At 38.1% G+C, this 19,633-nt stretch overlaps 2 protein-coding genes across 2 annotated transcripts; both read right to left on the bottom strand.

Annotated features, from left to right (window-relative positions):
• Positions 1 to 1,125: 1,125 nt before the first annotated feature.
• Positions 1,126 to 4,908, bottom strand: LOC139445779 (toll-like receptor 4). The gene is made up of 2 exons (XM_071226994.1): positions 4,876 to 4,908; positions 1,126 to 3,699 (listed from the first exon to the last, which is right to left on the bottom strand). The coding sequence occupies exon 2, from the start codon at positions 3,611 to 3,613 to the stop codon at positions 1,130 to 1,132; it is 2,484 nt and encodes an 827-aa protein (XP_071083095.1). The 5' UTR covers positions 3,614 to 3,699; positions 4,876 to 4,908; the 3' UTR covers positions 1,126 to 1,129.
• Positions 4,909 to 13,939: 9,031 nt separating this feature from the next.
• On the bottom strand, positions 13,940 to 16,427 carry LOC139445977 (toll-like receptor 4). Its single transcript, XM_071227229.1, has one exon. The coding sequence runs from the start codon at positions 16,425 to 16,427 to the stop codon at positions 13,944 to 13,946; it is 2,484 nt and encodes an 827-aa protein (XP_071083330.1). The 3' UTR covers positions 13,940 to 13,943.
• Between the last annotated feature and the right edge of the window lie 3,206 nt (positions 16,428 to 19,633).

The raw sequence follows: 19,633 nt of genomic DNA, 5'->3' as shown, positions 1-19,633 counted from the left end.
GTGCAGCTTGGATAAATAATGGGAAACGTGTTCAAGGAAAATCTGTCAGAAATTGGCCAAAAGACAATGAAGTAAACCTGTAGTAATTTACTAAGACAAACACAAAGGACACTGCTATCTTCCAATGCAGGTGTTGATGATGATGATGATGATGATGATAAGGATGAGGATGAGGATGAGGATGATGGAGATATAATTAAACCTTCCGGAGGAGCCGATTCCACACTCGGAAGCAGGTGCTGCTCTTTGACCTTTGACCTTTAACTACACCTCCAAGGTACAAGGCTGTGTCAAGGTTCATTTCAATTAAAACAAATTATTTATTCCTCGGATTTTACAAAAGAATGTCAAAAAATATAATTGTTAAGTTTTTTCTTTCAGTGAAAATGGGTGTATGTATTGAAGCACAGACAGAAATACTTCTGTTTAGTACAAAAGTTCCTGGTTTCCTTAAGGTCATTTCTTAAGATTCTAAAGTTAGTTTTTGAACTGTTGTGTTATGTTTACAGAATAACTCGATCGTAAACAAAGGCGTAGATTACAGTGAATGGTGTTGAATGGATGAGAGCTGCTGCCATGAAAAATTACAGATTTTGTTTGTATTTATTTTCTAACAACAATAAACGATATCATCTGCAATGTGTGTGGACTACAATGATTGTTTTGCATCCTTCGCCAGGGCCAAATAAAAAACTCAGCATACATTGTATGAAAGAATAATATCTGTTTAATTATTGTTGTACACATAGTTTATTTAAAACAGTATTAAAACTCATAGTTATCATATCACAAATATGCATAACATAATTCATAAAATAATAATAAAAAGTATAATTAGCTGTGTTTTCTCATTGCAAGTAACCTATATTACAGTTGGGTGCAGTATCGAACACTAAAAGCATGGTGGCGGACCAAATCTACAAGGAAACACATGCACCGAATTCGAAGCTGCAAGTTAATACATAGACAGGGATCGACAACACTGTCAGCTGTGGTAAAAAAACTCTTTAATTTAAGAAGGTGTCACAGTATAGATCGTGGTGTATTTGAACAGTATATAAACTGCCTTGGCACACCATAAATAAATGGCCAAATCTATATTCAATCAATGAGTGATATCTGCTGTGTTTCAGTCGACTTTGTTAACAGTGGTAATAGATTCACATAAACTGTTCCAGAATACAACACTGCCATAGACATCTGTGTTGTACTCCAAGTAACAGTTGGTGGACAACATGACTGCCATGTCCTTGGGTAGATCCTTCATGTCAACAGGCTCATACAGCACCACCAGCACGATGTTCTGTCTCCTGGAGACGCCCTCCATCCGCGCCATGTTGTACTCAAAATCACACCAGTGACTCTTCAGGAAAGCTGGAGACAGAACAATCAAGGTCTTGCGGCTGTTCTGTATTGCGTTGACAATGTTTGAAGCAATAACCTCCCCTGGAAGAAAGTCCCGATGATGAATGCACAATCGAAGTCCAGCTTTGTCTTCCAGTTCTGATATCATTCCCTCTATAACCAAGCATCTGTCTTTGTCTGCATATGACACAAAGGCATCATATTGGTACTCCTGGTCATCTTGGTCAGTATTCTCCAGTTCCCGATACTTTCTCCTCCCGACATAGTACAGGTATTTCAATTTCCACCTATGACGATACCCTGCTCCTAATCCTATTCCGACCATTATTATCAAGAGAATAGACATTGTCATGACAGTAGTAAGACCATTTGAACGGCATTCTTTATCCAAAATGATAATTATGGAATCTAGGTTTCTCAAATTGTTCATCTTCCCATTTTTCATAAGACACGTCATTGATTCCATGTCTTCGATGTTATCAGCAAGTCTTTTCATCCAGCGAAGGGATTCGAGGGAAGAGCACATGCAGGTAAGTGGGTTTCCTCTCAGACGGACAGAAACATGTGATAATGTGTCCAGTTCTTGAAGAATGTTTACAGGCATTTTGAGGAGGCCATTATGGCTTACGTCAAATAATTTAAGATGCGACAAGTGTTTGATTTGAGCATCAATTGTTCTTATACTGTTGTTATTAATTCTGAGATATTGTATATTTGTAAGATTTCTAAAAACAGCCTTTGGCAAGTAATTGATTCTGTTTTGTGATATATCCAAATCTGTCAATTTAAGCACTTGACTAAAAGTATCCCCCTTGTCATCTTCATCTATCATATTACCAAGAAAGTTTTTGGAGAGGTTTAGATATTTCACACGATTGCCAATAGCAAAGAAACTTGAATCGAGCCACTCCAAGATATTGTCAGAGAAATCAAAATGTTCAACGTTTTCAAAACCATTGACTGGTCCCCTTACAGAAGTATACAAATTACCATTCAGGGAAATGCTTCTCAAATCGTTTTTCATCACATCACCGCCAAAGATTCTATATCTCAGGCAACAGAATGAAAATTTCAAGACTTGAAGGTTTGGTGGAAAAGGGAAATTACTGGGTGCTGACACACTACTGGAAGGGTTATCTTGTCTGACGTCTGCACTCTCCAATATTTCCATATGTGAGATATCCAGAATTCGGAGTGACTTTGCTTGAGACATTTCCAACAAGTATGGACCAAGGTAAAACCTATTCCATCTGGCCACCAGTATCTCTAGAGTTTCAGGTAAGTTCAAAACGGTTCCTTTTTCGAAGTCAATGAGTCCATTGCCAGAAATGTGAAGTTCCCGCAGTGAGGTATTCTTTAAGTGAACAAAATCATTTCTCCGCAGTTGATAACAAGATCCAGATAATGGAGAAATACCGTTCATTTTCAGGATTTGTATGGTGGAATCACGGAGCCCATATGTTGCTTTAGCAAATTCAGGAAATCCCAATTCCCAATTTTGTGACACATCAATTGTATGGATGCGATAAAAAGGAGAAAATGTTAATGGTTCTGCTCCGTTGATTTGGCAGTAGGTCATGTAGAGATATTCCAAACGGGGTACGTTTATAAAGGTTGAGTTTTGTAGAGTCAGTTTGCAATAGGTAGTGTATGGCGTGAAGGCGAGAAGAGAAAGTTTGAAAAGTTTGGCAAATCCTGGTCCAAAGTCTGTTGGACGACCATCGATGTAAAGGTGAGTAAGTTGAGACAGATGTTGAAACGAGGCATCAGGGTAGGCTATACGTTCACTGTGATCTCCAGGCCATGTTGTCATCTGATTGAACTGTATGTTAAGAACCTGAAGTTTATGTAGTGGCTTGAAGAGATTTGTTTTGTAGGTTTTTGAATTTAGTTTGAGGTCGTTGAGTTTTAAGCTCAGATTGACGAGGTTGTCAAGACCATGAAAGGCCAGTTCATGTAGACTAACAAGAGAGTTTCTCTCAATATATAGATATTGAAGATTTCTCATTGTTGAAAATGCTTTTGGTCCTATTGTCTTTATGTTGTTTCCATTGAGAAATAGCATTGTGGTTGATGTTGGTAAATCCTTGGGAACGCTTGTAAGTTTCTGGTTGGAGCAGTTCACATATACTTGATGATGGTCGTAGGTACAATTGCAAGGGGGACAACCCTGAACATAAACCATTGCTGTCAGTAGGATGTAGCATACCCATTTGAATATAAGCCGTGACGGTTGTAGATTTGCCATTGTTGTAGAAGCTCTGACGCCCTTTGGAATCTGATTCGGCAGATATTCGAAACTGTTTATTCTCTAGTGTTGATGTTTTATATGTTCTGAAAAGATATTTTGATGGGATGTTTTAATTCAGATGTAGCCACTGTCAGTTTGTTGTACTAGATTCTGATCGTTGCCTATCTAGTACACATCTACTGGCGGATTACGTCCAAGTTAAGGAAGGTGAATTACATCAAATTACATCGATGGGTCCCCATGGTCCAACATAAGGAATGAAATACATCATGTTTGCATAAACTTGGATTATAGAAAATGCACAGATATAGTATGTCGGAACAGAAGTTTGTAGTTTTGAGTACGTGGAATATAGATACAATACCCCTGTGCTTGAACCATATAACTGGGAAATATATTCTGTCATTAATAAAGTTATATGAATTTTTTCCATTGGCCTTCCTCAATAGAGTTGGAGCATTTTGCATGATAAAGCTGGAGCATTTAGCGTGATCAGTTACAGATTTCCCCGGGTACTTTTGCAAGAGTAAACAAACATAGACTTTAAAAGACAACGTGGTTGGTGCACATAATGAACTTAGTATAAATAAATATATCTGACCTGTTTATAACACAAACTAACTGGTTCAACTCTATTATGGATCGGCATAATTGAAATCATCAAAAGACTCAATCAAGGCATGGAGTATCCTGTTTACCACCATTTACTATACAAATAAGTTTAGTAACAATTGTGCTCGTTTGTTTTGTTTAACGCAGCACTCAGCAATATTCCAGCTATATGATGGTGGACTGTAAATAATCAAAACTGGACCAGATATTTCAGTAATTGATATCATGAGCAACAATATATACGGTCGGGGTACGGAGACTGACCAGCCGATTCATCTTACAACAGACATAAACTGCTTGGGGATCTATTCTAACCTCGTACCCCTCGTCTTCTTACAGTATTGGCATTCACAAATGAAAAATACAACCTTAATATTACAGTAACTATAATTATAAATTAATTAGCTGGTAATACAATGCTAAAGCCTTTTGCTATTGCGCACATAATCAACTTATTTACTAACAGGAATGATCCTGCTAAATCACTGATAATTTGTCTGATAACTCAGCTACAATTACACATAAACATGTTTTACTGAAGAATAATGTTTGGGATGTCGTTTTATGATTTCTAAAGTAGAGTTTGCTTGTGTGTTTTTGGATATTTCTTGTTTCAGCGTTTGTATGAGAGACTAATTTGTACTTACCACAAATGACGTCCAAATGATGCAGACGCGTTCACTTGACTATTGGAATCAAATTAAACATCCTTGTTGCTGGCAGTGTAGTCCTATCTCGAATTACTTAACCCTTGTAGTTTAAAGCAAAAACATCACTTCCATGTAGCAACAGCCGAGGTTGCCTGCAGGGTACTATTGTCAAACCTCCCACCAACAAAATATTTTTGTGTGTTTTAAGTTAAATGTTCCTAGGTAGCGCTGATAATTCCTCATATGAATGAGAAAATTGTGTTAATCCCCGATGGGTTAACGTTCAGTGTGTTGTTACAGCCATCAGTTCACACTGACATTGTTGTGTAATATTTATACATATGTCTGTAGAGTGTGAAATATATCACTGAGTATGTTCAGAAGTATAGTTTGATTTTTGACTCTCTTGTTTGCTGTACCTTACACCTAAACACAAGGACATTTGCAAAAATGGTGTGTGACTTTGGGCAAGTGACTTTGTTTGAAATATGGCACTGTTCAGCCAGCAGTGAAAGGGTAGCCTCTAATATGACAAAGTGGGTGTTAACCTTTCAGCACATCACAGGCAGCTTAAGTCGTATATATACTCCCCTTGGAGATGAGAATGGCCGGGGTAATAATGTGCTTTTACCATGATATTCAGAATACTTTCGACTTTCCTCCCTCATCTAGCTGACATGGGAATGGATCACTGAAAATCAGGTGTTCACGAAAAGTGTAAGCATGTCCTGCCTGTAAAACATGCAGTTTTGAAGATGAATATAATTCACAATTCTGATACGTTCTGAAATTTTGTGATTTACATACCGTTACGCATGATACGCACAGGGTCGCCACTCACAACATGGGATTCATGGTTTTAGAACCATTGGAACTAACAAAAGACCACTGGAATTTGAATATTTGAATTTTTTGATAAGACGACAATGCAACGCCCAAATGGCCTAAATGTCGCATTGTCGCATTGTCACAATGTCGGGGCTATTGTTAATTTTGACACTGTTTGCTTGTTTTTGGTAAGGGCAACGATGCGACAATGGCCATTCTAGTATTCCATAAGATACGGAGGACGTTTTTCGGCAGTGTCAGCGACTACATCCTTGCACCATTATCACGTTCCTGTTACAGTGTGCAGGCGGTAACCAACTTCATATCTCGTCATTTCTGTAGTATCTGTGAAACCGCTTGTTGTTATGCGAGACAGGTGCATCGGTTTATGCGCATTTTTTATATTTCTAAAGCATATAATTTAATAGCACCCATTGGTTGAGAATCCACTTAAGTTTAGCTGACAATTCGGAATTTACGAAGTAGTATTTGATGTTGTATTAACAGAAACTACCACCCATTAGTTAAGAACCGACAGTCATTTCATTGTTGCTGCTGACGTCATATCGTATTTTGTGTTGTGTATCTGCATAATATATTCCTTTTATTTCTTTTTCTCCAAATATTAGGCCATTAATGTTTTGATCTTTTCGAAACTTTGTATTTATTAACTCTGCACAGATAAAAAAAGATATAAGGATACATCCCTGTCTGGTCCCCCATGTGTATTTCTAAACCAACCTGTTGTCTGACCACCATATAATTCACATGATGAAATATGAGTATAACACAAATTCACTAAATTATTAAATTCATCTGTAATTCATATGAATGAATACACAATGCCATGGGAGCCGTGCCAGTTTACATTTGTCAGAGGGGTGCTCAAAGTACGTGATCTAGACTACCAGTTGTCGAACTTTCATTTTTGTGTAAGCCTCGGTGGCTGAGTGGGTTAGATCGCTGACTTTGTGTGCTGGCGATTAGGTGCCTCACTCTGGCAAGTGTTGGTTCGAGTAACCCAAAAAAGTACTAGAATATGTACTTTACTAAGACAGTGTTATCCCAAATATAACATTTGTTACATGCATCTATGAAATTAAATTCGACCGAATCAAAGGCTTTTTCAAAATCCAAAAATAGAACATAACCTCCCTCGATACTGTCAAGTAATAACCTTATGTTTTCATGAATACTTCGCCCTTTTATAAAACCAGTTTGAGATTCATGAATAATCCCTTTAAGGATAGTCTTAATTCTGTTTGCCAGAACTTTGGCAAAAGTCTTGTAGTCGACATTAAGTAATGTAATTGGGCGCCAATTCTTTAATAGCTTTAAACCCTTTCCGGGTTTTTCAGTTAATGTAATAATGCCTCTTCTTTGTGATATGCTTAATTTATTTTAATTAACAGAACAATTAAGTGATGCTTTAAATAATTAATGTTTTCAATTCTGGCCAAAAACATTTGAAAAATTCACTTGTTAAACCATCAAATCCTGGAGTCTTGTTTGGTTTCATCTGTTTCAAGGCAGTAAACAATTCATCTTCATCAATAACTGCCATAAATCTATTTCTATCCAAATCATCAATCTGAGGAACATTCTGATTATAATATGTCAAAATTTCTTCGCATGTCTCATCAGTCTTGTTTGAATATAATGTTGAATAATAATTCTTAAATTCTGTAAGTATTTCTTTTTTATTTTCAATCCTTTGACTATTTGAATTAACTAATTCTCTAATATATTTTTTGTTTTGTCTCTCTCTTTCCAAATTATAAATATATTTATTGCTTCTTTCTTCCTTTTCTGCCCATTTAGCACGTGATCTTATAAAGGCACCCGCCGCTTTTTGATCATAAATACACTCTAATTCTTGCTTACAATTTTCATATTCTTGTAGGAGATTGTTATTTTTAACATCTAGTAACTGATTATCTAGTATTGCTATTTTTTTATAATCTCTCTTTCTCTTTGGTTTTGACGTTGTTGCTTATTCTTAGCATAATCAATAGTGTCATAATATTGAACTTGATCCAGTCCCACTGCATACTATGTTCTACAGTTTCTGGTTTGACATTTTGCAAAAAGTCTTTTATTTTATCTACATATAGCTTATCCTCTAGAAGTGAATTATTAAATTTCCAAAAATTTGGTTTCATTTATTTATCGCTGCTGTATTCCAACATTACAATTTTGTGGTCGCTGCGAAAATATACTGCAGCTCTTAACCTTTTTCGACCGATGTTCCAAAATCAGCCAAAACTCTATCCTGGATTGTGTATGATTGTTACCTCTCCATGGGTAAGATTTTTTGTCAAAGTGTAATCCCCTCCAAATATCTACAAGGTTATGGTTATTTATGACATTCTGGAGCATTATACTTATGCGGCAAGAAAAATACCTAATTTATCAACAGAAGGTTGAATGACAGTATTAAAATCCCCACCAATATTTATAATATGTTTTTACCGTGAGACTGTTGATATATTCATCGATTTCACTATAGAAAAAAAAAACAACCTCTCTATCTCTAGCAATATTCGAAGCATAAATATTGAACAACTGCTGTATATCACCCTTAATTTCTAATGTTGCATGTATCACAGCAATAAAAATGCAGTTTCCGGTATCCTGCTCGATGTCTGAGTGTGTATGAATTTGACTTATAAAAGTCCTTGACAGAGTTTACCATTTATGTATAGTCTACCACTTCTTTTTCTCTGATCTGTACGCTTTCTGCATAACTATCCTTGCCGATCGTTTAACTTCTTTGTCTTCTTTAATCAGATCCTCTGTGATATAGAAGGGTGTGCTTTTCAGGCGTGTGCGCGCCTCGTTCCACACATGCTGTCTCATGAGCCGGCTATAAAATCGTAAGATGACGGGCCTTGTGTGATTGACCGACCAACCTATGCGCTGTTTTCACTTTAGATCCCATGTCAGGCAATCCTATCCTTCTGCGAGAAATTTGGCGGCGACTCTCATAGTATCCTCAGCTGGCTCAGTTTCTAGTATACCATGGCTTAGAAGGTTAAAACGGCGGGAGTATCGTTCAGCCTCTTTCACGCGATCTACCGTCTCACGCAACCGTTTGTCAATGTCCATTTGTTTTCTGTCAACTTCCCGCAACAATTCACTGTGCTCGCCCGTCACCCGCTTCAGATCCTGAATCTCGCTCGAGATAAAGGCAATGGCATCGCGTACATCGCGTAGCTCTTCCTTTAACTCGTTTTTGCAACTGATTAATGCATCATAAATACTTTTTAGGTCAAGGTTAGCCACACCGTCCGCACCCACTTTAACATGGCCGCCATTTTTTCCGTCCGTGTTACATGGCTCAGGGGATTTTTGCTCCTGAATAGGGGAGCGGTCTCTTCCTGGGAGACCAGAGGTCTTACGCTTCTTCTTCTCCTTTTTGGGAGTGGTGGTAGGGGTTGAAGGCATTGTTTTCGGCGATTTCTGGCGCTGTGTTTTCCTTGCGGTTTACGTGGTCGCCATAGATCACGTGACCTCCAGTATTCGAATGATCTATGACCCAAAGCTTTCAAGTGGGATTCTTGAACTTGCAGCAGGTGTTCACTTTCAGCACGGAGAGATCTAGATGGCTTATTATACAAGCAAAAGTTCCATCAGATACAGTGGGGCTGATTCATTGAGTAGTTTAAAATCAATTCTAGCTTTGAGAGGCAACCATTGCAGCGACATCAGAGATGGAGTCATTTTTGTGTGACATAGGCACAAACAACATGTTCTTCAATTGTATATCACATTGTCACCATACTCAGACCAACTCTTGTTGGCATATGTTCATGTTTGGTACCAGGCCACGGCAGCACGTTGATGTTGTTGGCTGTGAGGAAGTTAGTGACAATTCTGGGTGCATGGGCTCTAGCCTTGTCATGCTGATTAATTACACCACGTGGCTGCTGTTGGAGAAATGGTAGGACAACTGGACGAAGAATGTTATCCATGTAACGCTGAGCTGTCAAGTTTCCGTCAACGATGATCCGCGGTGTCCTCTCCTGCCCACAGATCCCTCCGAACACCATGACACTCCCTCCACCATATGGTACGACCTCCTGCACGCAACACGTCGCCGTTCGTTCACCAATTCGTCGGTAAACACGTTGTCTTCCATCAGCCCTAAACATACAGAATTGACTTCGTCAGTGAAGACAACCCTTTGCCAGTCACGTCGTTGCCAACGTCGCACAGTCCCGGCCCATCTCAATCGCAGACGACGATGTTGCACAGTCAATAGCTGTCCTCTGTATGGTCTAAAAACCCTGATTCCATGAGCACTGTGTGTCGACTAACCCTGTGACCTAAGGCATTTGTCGCCGATGACGTCACTGTCAGGAAGCGATTTCGGAGGTGCAAGGAACGCAAGTACCTGTCATCATGGGGCGTGGTAACCCTGGGTCTGCCTGTCAGCGGTCCGCCCTGTCTGTCTGTAACGTTGCATCAAGTTGGTAAAGGCAACACGGGAGCAACCGAAGGTTCGTTCAATATTGGCGTGGGTGGCTCCTATCTGTACCATACCCAAGGATCGTTCACGTTGTTCGACTGTGAGTCGTGGCATTTCTTGCCGTTGCAATCGTTTTAAACCCTTACCCGCATTTGCATTTGCAGTTGTCCGTGGAACACGTGTTTTTCACTTTTTCGTGTGCTATCTCGCAAACATGTAACAGACGATTAACATTTTCTGCATACACTATTGTTGTATTTAGGTTATGTGTTTTAGATTTTTTTAAATTTATACTTTGTCTGAAATTTATATTTTCAGGTGGTAAAGTTTCTTTTCGACGTCAGTTTATATTTATGATAAATCTATTAGTCAACAGTATTTTTTTTTAATGCTATTGAAAATGTGATTATTGTGACTATCAGCTAGAGATTCATTACCATAGAGAATATTTTGCATTATACATGTACTTCCAGCTGTTATAATGTTAGTGAACATGATATTTCTGGGACTAGTGTATTTGGGACATTCAAGAAAGACGTGTATATTGTTTTCACATGGATTTCGACAAAAGGAGATCTCATTTTTGTGTGATTCTGACAACGTTTTATATAAATGTCATATCCTTTCCACAAACAAAAATTGTGTTTTGATATTGACTCAAATTCGAAGCATGATGGCTAATTTTTTGGGAATGTTAGTGACACCCTCCACAACAGGTCGCAGGAAGCATCAAAAGGGTTAAAATACTTATACTTATATTTTGTAAATCTATCTCGCAGTTTCTAGACCAGGATGTAGTCATGCGAAACTACCGTAACAGTACACATGTATGAGCCACAGACTCTGACAATTATTTATGCAATAGGAGAACTCCTGGTCCTTTCATCAAAATCCAAGCGACAAAACCCTATTCATAAGAGAGAGAGTCCATTTTAGGTTGCCGACTATATTATAAGCTTGTGTTTATGAATCATTATCAAATAGTGATGATACCAAGCGTTCATCTGAGCGCATCCTGCCCCACCTGTGACACCCATCACAAAGACATGCAATCATTTTGGTCACTGATGCATCAAATTTTAAAATGTAGCTCACATGGATAACGTAAACCTTTTTGAATTTTGAAAGCTTTACTGAGGTCTTGAATGTTGTACCCTGACCAAACGACTTTTGGGCAAGAGTCGTATGACAACCTTTAAAATCTTTGAAGAAAGAGCATGCTCGATTGCACCTCAAAATGTGAAATTTAGACACCAAAGGCTGGAGCTACTGGAATATTGCTCGACATAAATGGAAAGTTGACTATTGGAAAGTTGAAATCATCCCTCTTGTCATACAGTCCTGTGGATATTTTGTCTCTCCGAATCTCGATGCATTAATCTAAATAGGAAACAGAGTAGGTGGTGTCACTAGTCTCTTTTATGTTTAGTTCCGGTGGCTAAATTAGTGGAAGGAAATTGGCTATTTGATCTTTACTGAATGAACACCTTTTCACAAACACGTGGTATCATCACTTTATAAAAGTGATTCATAAACATGTGCTCATCGGATAGTTGAAACGTACAATCCTCTCTACTGTTAGCAGAGATTTCTTATGAATGTGGAAAGGGTTTTGTCGCTTCTGCTTATCAGATCATGTACTAGCAAATACCTGAAGCTTAAGTTAAACACCTTGGCCAAATTCCCTTGTTTGGAGTATGCTAATCTGAGCAGAAATTCCGATTCACACGCATAAAGAAACAGATCAGGAAGGGGAGCACAATTGCTGCCCATGGGGATGCCTATACAACCAATCCCCACATTTCACATAAATCTTATAAATCTCGGAATGAGGTTTTTGAGAATCCACACGGTGTCTCAAATACGTTATGTGAATATAACGATAGTCCTTCCTTAATTATATAAAGGATTATAGTTTATCTTTGTAACAGGGATTTGGAAGTACATTTGCTGGGATCTGTGAATATCCGGGGAAGAATTTTAGGTCTTCACCAACCCATGCTTGCCGTAAGACTCGACTATGCTTGTTGTAAGAGGCGACTCGCGGGATCGGGTGGTCAGACTGGCTGACTTGGTTGATGCATGTCATCGTATCCCAACTGCATAGATCGATGCTCATGATATCAATCACTGGATATTTTGGTCCAGACTCGATTATTTACAGACCGCCGTCATATACCTGGAACATTGCTGACTTCGGCGTTAAACAACAAACAAACAAACTTTTGCTGGACTCTCTTTCCATGGACATTTGTGGAGCTTTGGAATCCAGTACAAAAGAGGAATTAACATGTATTTGAGTTTTAAAGTCAAGTGAAAAGCTGATAGCACCAATGCGTAGTTTCGACAGATTTCGGTACACAGGAACTTGTATAACTAGGAATGTGGTAGTACTACATATAATAAAACAATCTTCAGAGAAGCAATTAGGCAGTTAAACATTTCACAGAACAACAAACTGAATTACCCTTTCTGTCCACTCGTCTACCTGCAGCTTTGAATTGATTGTTAAAAAAAGAATAACGCAAAGTTTATGCAAATAGTCCTATATTCAGTAGAAAATGATAGTTAATGTAAGGTCAGTTTCCTGATGTATTTACATTTAACATGGGTCTATTGAAACAATGAGTTAAACTTAAAGAACGTGCAGCCTTGATAAATAATGGAAACGTGTTCAAGGAAAATCTGTTAGAAATTGGCCAAATGACAATGAAGGAAACCTGTAGTAATTTACTAAGACACGCACAAAGGACACTGCTATCTTCCAACGCAGGTGTTGATGATGATGATGATGATGATGATGTTAATGATGATGGAGATTTAACGAAACCTTCCGGAGGAACCGATTTCACACTCGGAAGCAGGTGCTGCTCTTTGACCTTTGACCTTTAACTGCACCTCCAAGGTACAATGGTGTGTCAAGGTTCATTTCAATTAAAACAAATTAGTTATGCCTCGAATTTTACAAAAGAATATCAAAAAAATAATTGATTAGTTTTTTCTTTCAGTGAAAATTGGTGTATGTATTGAAACACAGACAAAAATACTTCTGTTTGGTACAAAAGTTCCAGGTTCCCTCAAGGTCAGTTCTTAAGATTCTAAAGATTAGTTTTTGAACTGTTGTGTTATGTTTACAGAATAACTCGATCGTAAACAAAGGCGTAGATTGCAGTTAATGGTTCTTTTGTGTTGAATGGATGAGAGCTGCTGCCATGAAGAATTACAGATTTTGTTTGTATTTATTTTCTAACAACAATAAACGATATCATCTGCAATGTGTGTGGACTACAATGATTGTTTTGCATCCTTCGCCAGGGCAAACAAAAAACTCAGCATACATTGTATGAAAGAATAATATCTGTTTAATTATTGTTGTACACATAGTTTATTTAAAACAGTATTAAGACTCATAGTTATCATATCACAAACATGCATAACATAATTCATAAAAATAATACAAAATGTATAATTAGCTGTATAATTTTCTCGTTGCAAGTAACCTGTATTACAGTCGGATGCAGTATCGAACACTTAAAGCATAGTGGCGAACCAAATCTACAAGGAAACACATGCACAGAATTCGAAGCTGCAAGTTAATATATAGACAGGGATCGACAACACTGTCGGCTGTGGTAAAAAGCTGTTTAATTTAAGAAGGTCTCACAGTATAGATCGTGGTGTATTTGAACACTATATAAACTGCCTTGGCACACCATAAATAAATGGCTAAATCTATATTCAATCAAGGAGTGATATCTGCTGTGTTTCAGTCGACTTTGTTAACAGTGGTAATAGATTCACATAAACTGTTCCAGAATACAACACTGCCATAGACATCTGTGTTGTACTCCAAGTAACAGTTGGTGGACAACATGACTGCCATGTCCTTGGGTAGATCCTTCATGTCAACAGGCTCATACAGCACCACCAGCACGATGTTCTGTCTCCTGGAGACGCCCTCCATCCGCGCCATGTTGTACTCAAAATCACACCAGTGACTCTTCAGGAAAGCTGGAGACAAAACAATCAAGGTCTTGCGGCTGTTCTGTATTGCGTTGACAATGTTTGAAGCAATAACCTCCCCTGGAAGAAAGTCCCGATGATGAATGCACAATCGAAGTCCAGCTTTGTCTTCCAGTTCCGATATCATTCCCTCTATAACTAAGCATCTGTCTGTGTCTGCATATGACACAAAGGCATCATATTGGTACTCCTGGTCATCTTGGTCAGTATTCTCCAGTTCCCGATACTTTCTCCTCCCGACATAGTACAGGTATTTCAATTTCCACCTATGACGATATCCTGCTCCTAATCCTATTCCGACCATTATTATCAAGGTAATAGACATTGTCATGACAGTGGTAAGAACACTTGAATGGCATTCTGTTTCCAAACTTGTAATTATGGAATCAAGGTTTCTGAAATTGATCTTCACATTTTTCATAAGACACGTCATTGATTCCATGTCTTCGATGTTATCAGCAAGTCTGTTCATCCAGCGAAGGGATTCGAGGGAAGAGCATATGCAGGTAAGTGGGTTTCCTCTCAGACGGACAGAAACATGTGATAATGTGTCCAGTTCTTGAAGAATGTTTACAGGCATTTTGAGGAGGCTGTTATGGCTTACATCAAATAATTTAAGATGCGACAAGTGTTTGATTTGAGCATCAATTGTTCTTATACTGTTGCTATTTATTCGGAGATATTGTATATTTGTAAGATTTCTAAAAACAGCCTTTGGTAAGTATTTGATCCTGTTTTGAGATATATCCAAATCTGTCAAGTTAACCAGTTGACTAAAAGTATCCCCCTTGTCATCTTTATCTATCATATTTCCAAGAAAGTTGTTTGCAAGGTTGAGATATTTCACACTATTGCTAAAAGTAAAGAAACTTGAATCGAGCCTCTCGATGATATTGTCAGAGAAATCAAAATGTTCGACCTTTTCAAAACCACGAACAGGACCCCTGACAAAAGAAATGAAGTTTCCATTTAGAGAGATGCTTCTCAAATCGTTTTTCAACACCTCTTCAGTGTTGGGGAAGTACAAACCCATGCAACAGAATGAAAATTTCAAGACTTGAAGGTTTGGTGGAAAAGGAAATCCATCGTTCGACACATGACTTACAGGATCATATCTATGAAAGCTAAATGTAGATCCTAACATTTTTAGGTGTGAGATATCCAGATATTGGAGTGACTTTGCCTGAGTCAGCTCCTCCATGTATTGACCTTCGTAAAACCTATTCCATCTGGCCACCAACACCTTTAGAGTTTCGGGAAAATTTAAAAGGGTTCCTTTTTCGAAGTCAATGAGTCCATTTCCAGAAACGTGAAGTTCCCGCAGTGAGGTATTCTTTAAGTGAACAAAATCGTTTCTCCGCAGTTGATAACAAGATCCAGATAATGGAGAAATATGGTTCATTTTCAGGATTTGTATGGTGGAATCACGGAGCCCATATGTTGCTTTGCCAAATTCATGAAATCCCAATTCCCAATTTTGTGACACGTCAATTGTATGGATGCGATAAAAAGGAGAAAATGTTAATTGTTCTGCATCTCTGATTTGGCAGTAGGTCATGTAGAGATATTCCAAACGGGGTACGTTTATAAAGGTTGAGTTTTGTAGAGTCAGTTTGCAATAGTTAGTGTATGGCGTGAAGGCGAGAAGAGAAAGTTTGAAAAGTTTGGCAAATCCTGGTCCAAAGTCTGTAGGACGACCATCGATGTAAAGGTGAGTAAGTTGAGACAGATATTGAAACGAGGCATCAGGGTAGGCTATACGTTCACTGTCATCTCCAGGCCATGTTGTCATCTGATTGAACTGTATGTTAAGAACCTGAAGTTTATGTAGTGGCTTGAAGAGATTGGTTTTGTAGGTTTTTGAATTTAGTTTTAGATCGTTGTGTTTTAAGCTCAGATTGACGAGGTTGTCAAGACCATGAAAGGCCAGTTCATGTAGGCTAACAAGAGAGTTTCTCTCAATATATAGATATTGAAGATTTCTCATTGTTGAAAATGCTTTTGGTCCTATTGTCTTTATGTTGTTTCCATTGATGAATAGCGTTGTGGTTGATGTTGGTAAACCCTTGGGAACGCTTGTAAGATTCTGGTTGGAGCAGTTCACATATACTTCATGATGGTTATAGGTACAATTACAAGGGGGACAACCCTGACCACACACCATTGCTATCAGTAGGATGTAGCTTACACATTTGAATATGGGCCGTGACGGTTGTAGACTTGCCATTGTTGACGCTGTAGATTTGCTTTCGTAGATAATCGAGACTAATTATTCTCTGGCGTTGATGTTTTATATTTTCTGAAAAGATATTATGATTGAATGTTTTAACCCCTGTTCATTTGTTCCTGTGGTTCCTGTCAGAATACAGAAACACATAATAGCTATCAAAACGTACAGCTGAATATCCCTTACTACAATGGCCATTTACCAATGAGTACTTGAGGAATGAGTGAGTGAGTGAATGGATTTAACGTCACTTTGTTGCAGTTATTTTCAAAACACTTTGATAAGGTTCTGACAGCCCAAAGATTCAAAATTGTGGCTGATCTGGTATTTGGTCCCAACAGAAGCGGATCCTAACCAAGTTAATGAATGTGAATTACATCGCCTTACGTGAAGGGTCGCCAAGGTCATACATAGTATATGAAATATATCTTGTTAGCCTAAAATAGATTTTTTAGATGGAAATATTATATATCTCAATTGAATACATTGAATAGAATACTGCCTTGCTTAACCCATATGATTGTGAAATTTATAATGGTATTTATACAGTTATATGTATGTTTTCCATTGGAATTTATTAATGGAGATGAAGCATTTAGCACGCTCCTTTTTTCCCCCATGTACTTATGCAAGCGTTTACTTTAAAAGACAACCTTGTTGGTGCACAAAATGAACTTTGTTCAAATAAGTAGTTCTGATCTGTTTTTAAAATCAATTGAATTCAGTTGAACTCAATCAGGGATCGACATACTTGAAATCTAAAAAATAAACATACACTTAATCAAGGCATTGAGTACCCAAATAACTTGGGTAACAATTTTGCTCCTCTGTTTGTTGTTTATCGTGGAACTAAGCAATATTCCAGCAATATGACGGTGGACTGTTAATAATCGAATCTGGACCAGACAATTCAGTAATTGGTATCATGAGCAACAATATATACCGTCGGGGTACGGAGACTGACCAGCCGACCCATTGAGTAGCTTAATACGACACACGGTGCCTGCTTATAATTAGGGCGCTAGTCTAACCTGGAACCCCCATGGGTTACAATTGTGTAAAAATAAAAATCTTCTTACAGTATTGGCATTCATGCATGAAAATGGTACAATCGTTACATTTCACTAATTATAAGTATTAATTACTCAATGTATAATACAATGATTCTTTTCTTTCTTTTGCGCATGTAATCAGCTTATCTACGACCGGGAATGATCCTGGTAAATCGATGATAATGTTTTCCATGCATTTTGTCCGACGGCCAAGCTACAATGTTTTACTGAAGAAAAATGTTCGTTATGTCGTTTTATGATTTCCCTCCTTGCTTGTGAGTTTTCGAATATTTCTTGTTTCAGGGTTTGTATGAGAGACTAATTTGTACTTACCACAAATGACGCCCAAACCATGCAACTGAGGTTCCTTGATTATTCGAATCAAATTTAACATCCTTGTCGCTCGCACAGCGTAGTCCGATCTCAAACTATTTAACCCTTGTAGTTTTAAACAGAAATATCGCAAGCAAGCGTTGTGATTGACTGCAGGTGACTGCTGTCAAATCTCCCATCAACAACATGAGTGTTTTTAAAGAAAGTTAAATTTTCCCAGGCAGGTAGCGCTGGTATTTCCTGGTATAAATGAGAAACTGTAACATTGTTGTGTAATATGTATGGATGTGTCTGTAGAGTGTGATATATATCACTGAGTATGTTCAGAAATATAATATTGTATTTCTTTCTCTCACAGTATGCTGTACCTTACACCTAAACACAAGGATACTTGCAAACTGACCTGAAAAATATTAAATATTAATAAGATGTTACCACCTAATATCGGTTCATGCTCCACCTTTGTACCTTCGTGCTCCCTGCCCTCGTGTTTTATGGAAGACAAGCGGGGAGACATTTCCAAATTAGACGCATCAGTGGCCAAAATGATGTACAAAGCGATTTACCTATTTTGACTTACCTTTGCAAGTGTTTGTGATGGGCGGTACAGGAACTTGGTATCATCCCTGTTTCGTAGTTATTCACAAACACATAATCATAATATGGTCGGAATTGTGCAATGGTCCTTGCGTTCAGCAGATATTTTTTTTATCATTTTGAAAGATAATTATTATGCTTCAGACCTTTTAAAATAAGAAAATTGCCTGTCACAAAAAATCAGGCTCACAGTTTAAATAAAAAAGTATCTGGTTTTGCACGTAAAACTGGAAAAATGTCTAATCTTGATTCAAAATCAACCCCCACCCCCTCCCCCCAAGGCATACAAGTAGAGCTGAAAAAGGAGTTGGCAAACGATGCCTGGAAAGGGGTATTACCTTGGGCTATCACTGTAAGACTGGCTTGAATCCGGACACACACACGCACGCACATGCACGTAAATTTAATGTGAAATAATCTTAAACGCCGCGATAAGCCCCATTCCACCTAACCTCACTTCAACTAATTTTTTCAAAAATAACTAAAATGAGGAGCAAACGAACCATACCTCTCAGTTGATTTTCAATTGAAAATATATTAAATAAGTTTATTATATCGAAGAAATGAACTCTACTTGCGCTTAGTCAGCACACAAAGAATATGTCTTCATGGTTATATTCTTAAAAATTGATTTGATTTTAAACTTTTAAATAAAAAAATAACATCCGAAAATTACAGAATTACTGATGGATACCTGAGACACCTTATGTTTCAAAGCCAATAAGTTTGCTTACATATTTGCACAAATATACAACATTTTAAACATGGTGGGGGTCGTGTGATTATTGAGTCATTACTTACCCCAGTCTCTATTGAACCAAATTATATTTACATAATGATAATAATAATAATGAGTCCATTTGTATGGCGCCAAACTCCATACCAGCTCCTGTGCTCATGGCGCTTACATTTTTAACCCCAGCTAATGGATCAATGAGCACTCGATTTGCATTCTCAGCTCCCTGGGGAGTATACAACCCAAGCTGCCTGTGAGGCGCTAGAAGGTTAGCCTCGTTAGCATCTCATCCTACCGGGTACCCACTCAGTGCTAGGTGAAACAGAAGCACACTTCGTAAAAAGTTACTTGCCTAAGGAGACACCACATATGGTACATGTGCTTCAGTATGGGGCAGGACCGAAGCCCTATAAACTCTCAGGGGTCAAGCTGCTGAACGGGGTCACACATCCATCTACTCTCCGACACCGACGTTGCTTAACTTCACC

This window comes from Haliotis cracherodii, unplaced genomic scaffold, assembly GCF_022045235.1.
Source record: "Haliotis cracherodii isolate W230 unplaced genomic scaffold, xgHalCrac1.p SCAF_6, whole genome shotgun sequence".
Taxonomy (NCBI): Eukaryota; Metazoa; Mollusca; class Gastropoda; order Lepetellida; family Haliotidae; genus Haliotis; species Haliotis cracherodii.
This window is presented reverse-complemented; position numbering and strand designations above follow the sequence as displayed.